The 4,078-nt window shown below is 63.2% G+C and overlaps 1 protein-coding gene across 1 annotated transcript; it reads right to left on the bottom strand.

Annotated features, from left to right (window-relative positions):
• Positions 1–20: 20 nt before the first annotated feature.
• On the bottom strand, positions 21–2,922 carry AANAT (aralkylamine N-acetyltransferase). Its single transcript, XM_045489713.1, has 4 exons — positions 2,792–2,922; positions 1,733–1,969; positions 1,313–1,467; positions 21–1,088 (listed from the first exon to the last, which is right to left on the bottom strand). The coding sequence occupies exons 2-4, from the start codon at positions 1,893–1,895 to the stop codon at positions 783–785; spliced, it is 624 nt and encodes a 207-aa protein (XP_045345669.1). The 5' UTR covers positions 1,896–1,969; positions 2,792–2,922; the 3' UTR covers positions 21–782.
• Positions 2,923–4,078: the final 1,156 nt, after the last annotated feature.

Below are 4,078 nucleotides of genomic sequence, written 5' to 3'. Positions count from 1 at the left end.
CATCTTTTGACCCGAGGGGCTCTAGCAGAGTGAAAGCTGGAACTTTATTTTGGGGTGTGGGGCCAGCCAGGAGCTCAGGGGCGGGGCCTCGGCCTAAAGGGATGGCGGAAAACTTGTGGGGGATTTGGTTGGGCCAGAAACCAGGTTTGGGGTCCCAGGGGGTCCCTTGAGAGGGCCGGGTTAAATGCCTGGAGCCCAGGGGCGGTGAGGGTCTGGCTGCCCCTGGCAGAGACGGTGGGGGGAAGGCACAGCCCTCGTCCGTTCACTGGGCCCCACCCACAGCCCTGACCCCACATCAAGGAGCCACGTGGGAAGTGACGAGAGGACCCAGGGCGTCCGAGGCCAGGGGTGGGGGGCACGGGGGCTGAGCTAGGAGGTAGCCTCTGCTCTTTCCTGATCCCAGCTACCCCTCATTCCGGGGCAGAGGATGAGAAAGGGACTCCGTGAGGCTGGGGAGGGTAAGGGCCTTCGGAGCACCAGGCCCAACCCACGGGGACAACGATGCTGCCTGCCCAGAGGGCCCCCCATTGATTCCCGAGAATGAAGGAGTCGCTGAGGTGGGTCGCAGGACACCTCCTGCTGTCCCCGGTTATCAACCACTCCCCACCTCTGGCACAATTTGGAATGTGGGCCGGGGAGAGGGGTGGTCCAGAGAGCCTCACCAGGATAGGCTGGGAAGTGTATCACCGAAGCTTGCTGGGCAGCTGGGTTGGGGAGAGAACGGGAAATCGGGGCCGGGTAGGAGCCCGCAGGTTGGGGGGGGGGTGCGGGGAGCAGTGACTTCAGGAGCCGCTGTTCCTACGCCGGGAGGCATGGTCCCACATGGAGCGCTGCAGCTCATTGAAGGTGAGCGAGCCCAGGGTGATGGCGCATGGGCCCACGAGGCGGAAGCCGAATTTCTGGTAGAAGGGCACCAGCGCATCCTCACACATGAGCACGGCCCGGCGCACTGCTGGCTGCCTCCCCAGGTGGTGCAGGAACCGCCACATCAGGATGGAGCCCTTGCCTTGTCCCCGGAAAGTGTGGTGCACGGCCAGGACGCGTAGGTGGGCGGTGTGGCCCCCGGGCCGGTGCAGCGTCATCGACTCCTGGGAACGGGCAAGGGATGTGAGTTCAGGGCATCTCCGTCAATACCTGCCTCCCCAGAAGCCCCACTGGCCGAGCAAGCGTCTCTCGAGTGCCTCCAATCGGGGCTCCATTCCTACCCAAGGAGGGCCCCAAACTGGGAGCCGTCCCCTCCAAAGAGGTGGGTCCTTTTGACCCGGGAGAGGCCCAGAGGAAGAAATCACAGCCCCGGGGTGCCTGCCCTCACCTGAGTGAGTCTCTCCTGGTCCCAAAGCGAGCCGATGATGAAAGCCACAAGGCGGCCCTCCTGGAACCAGCCCATGGACAGCTCTGGACACAGGGTCAGGAAGTGCTTGATCTCCTCCAGATACAAGGGGCAGATGCCCAGGACAGAGAGGAAGGCTGCAAGGGGAGGTACGGCGTGTGACTCAGCGGTCACCATGCCACATGCCACTGGCCACCGAGCATCTGCTCAGAAGCCCAGGTGTGCTTTCCCACTCCCCACCCCTCCCCCATAGGAAAGCGGGATTCGGGGCCCTTCCCATCCCCACGCACACGCACACACACACACTCGATCTGATACTCTGGGGGCCCAGCCACCGAGGACAGGGGCTCCTCCCCATGGACAGACGCGTCAGCTTCCAGACCCTGTGCGGGGCCCACTCACCTTCACGCTCAATCTCAAACACGCTGGCAGCATCCTCCGGGGTGAGGCAGCGGAACTCGTTGGCGGGAAGCGTATGACGCCGCTGGTGGCCCGGGGCCTTTGGGGTCTCCGGCTGCAGCTGCGAGGCCTCGGGCTCCAGCGGGTACGTGCTCTGTGTGGACATCCTGGATGCTGGTGCGTCCCCGGGTGCCCCAGCTTCAGAAGTGGCCTTGGTGGCCGGAAAGGGTCCCGCGGCACCTATCGGGGAGGAGCGAGGGTCAGGGGTACGGTCCTCCTCTCCGATAGGGGCCGGCCGGGGTGACGGCGCGTCTTGCCTTTTGTGGCCGGACCTGGGGTCAGGTGAGTCCCAAAGCAGACCCTGGGGGCCGTAAACATTGGTGCCCTCTCCCCCCCCTTTCCGTCTCAGACAGAAGTACCCGCGGAACAGCCCTTCCACACCTCCAGATCTGGCCTCACTGCCCTCCAGGGACACCCAGGTCTCAGGAGGCGGTGGGAAGGGTGGGCAGGGCTCTGTGGAGCCTGGGGACGGGTGGCCACCGACCACTTCTGACACAGTTGGTCTTATCTGCCCAGAAGGAGACTTTTTGGTCCTTTGGGTGAAAGATACCGTGGCTCCAGCTTTCCAGGCGGGTTCGGCCCTTGGCCCTGGAGCAAAAGGCCCTTAACCAAAGCGGGTTCTCAGGGAACCTTCACATTTACTCAGATGGCCTCAGACTGGACCGTGCACGCATGCGGAAGGCATCAGGAGTGCAGGGGTAGTCTGACGGAGAAGGGAGCCGGCCTGGGGAGCAGCGAGACCCCTCCCGCCCTGCCCCTGGCTCAGCCGCTGTGCCCCTGTGGCGCCGTGTCTCTCCCAAAATACCCTGGGGATTCTTAGAGGAGGCCATCCTTCCCTTAAAAAGCCCATGGCCTCCATACGGGCCTTGCCGCACCGGCCCCCCTCCCCCCCCCCCCCCCCCCCCCCGCCCCCTGCTACTTTTTCTCCCTACATCCAGAAGCCCCAGGCAGGGTAGCTCCTGTTCCTGAAGGCTGGGAGCCAGGAGCAGGGGTCCCACTTACCAGCACGCTCAGTAGGGGCCCAGTGTTCCCACCACAGAGCCGATCACCCCGGAGGTGGTCCGCAGGCACAGGAGCGGGGGCGGGGGGGGGGAGATCTGGCACGCCCTCTCGGTGCGCAGCTCGCCTGTTGCAGCAGGCGTCACTGGGGAACATGGGATGTTCCCACCGATTTATAATCCCTGCCCCGCCTCCTTGTCACACCAGCAGGACAAAGCCAGCAGGGCTGTGCGGCTCCGTGCCCTGTCTCTGCCTGTCAGACATTAGCACGACATCCTGGATGCACAAGGGATTACAGTGATTGATGAAGGCCCCAGACAGGGGCGGGGAGAGCACAGGGCTAAAACCTCAGGGGTCCAGCTCTAATCCTGGCCCTGGCTCTCTGCCTGGCTGGGACAGGCATTCACCCTTTGTGCTCTGGAGGCTTGGGCAAGCCCACCTCTGAGGGTCCTTTCAGCTTCTGCAGGCTGGGAGTGCTACCCTTTGTGGCGTCTACCGTGTGCTGGGCCTCGGGTACGAGTGTCCTTTAATCCATATGACAGGCCTGCCCAGTATTAGCCCCATTTTATAGAGAAGGGAACAGAGGCTTAGAGAGGCTGAAGAACCTGCTTAGAGCCTCCCAGCAAGTCGTCGAGGCCAGAAAGGCAACCCCGGGCTGTCCCCCTGTGTCACGCAATTGCAGGGTGTGTTGATTTTCCACATGACAGATCCGAGCCTTCACAATCCTACTGACCACCAATCAGACTGTGTCCTCAGGTCGGGGTCTGCCAAAGCGAGGGGAGCCAGTGGGTGTCCCATTGGCCTTGGGAGGAAATGCCCTGATCTCAGCCTGGAGAGGCAGGCAGGGCTGGAGGCAGCCGTATTCAGACCTTGCCGGGTAGACGGAGACAAGCCACTGATCACCAGACACACCCCTCTACGTCCTGCCCTCATAAATTACCCCCTCCATGGATCTAACCGGCCTACCTCTTTCCAGAGCACTCTGAGGAAAAGACCCAGGTCCAGAAGTAAGAGTCAAAGCCGCACGCTCACCGCTCGCTCATCACCTGTCACAAAAACCAGCCTCAACAAGCAAGAGGTCCTCAGTGACTCATGCCCCCCTGCCATCACCCTGGTGATGCCCTGTCTACCCGCCGCAGAAGGAGGGCCTGCTCTTGCCATGGTCCGGGAGCTCCGCCTACGTGGCTCTGACATCGGGGTCCCCAGACCAGCCCGGATGCCCCCCGCACCCACGCTCCTATCTGTGGGATCCCTTCCTCCCAGGGCCTCTCTGCTGTGTGAGGCCCAGCA

Source organism: Leopardus geoffroyi, chromosome E1, assembly GCF_018350155.1.
Source record: "Leopardus geoffroyi isolate Oge1 chromosome E1, O.geoffroyi_Oge1_pat1.0, whole genome shotgun sequence".
Classification (NCBI taxonomy): Eukaryota; Metazoa; Chordata; class Mammalia; order Carnivora; family Felidae; genus Leopardus; species Leopardus geoffroyi.
The sequence above is the reverse complement of the archived record's forward strand: the minus strand, read 5'-3'. Positions and strand labels throughout refer to the sequence as shown.

Bases quoted from the DNA above. Each gene is read 5' to 3' on its own strand.
- AANAT (XM_045489713.1), bottom strand. From the start codon at position 1,895: ATGTCCACACAGAGCACGTACCCGCTGGAGCCCGAGGCCTCGCAGCTG. The intron at 1,468-1,732 runs GTGAGTGGGCCC...CTCCCCTTGCAG, and splicing joins GTTTGAGATTGAGCGTGAAG to CCTTCCTCTCTGTCCTGGGC. The intron at 1,089-1,312 runs GTGAGGGCAGGC...GCCCGTTCCCAG, and splicing joins ACCAGGAGAGACTCACTCAG to GAGTCGATGACGCTGCACCG.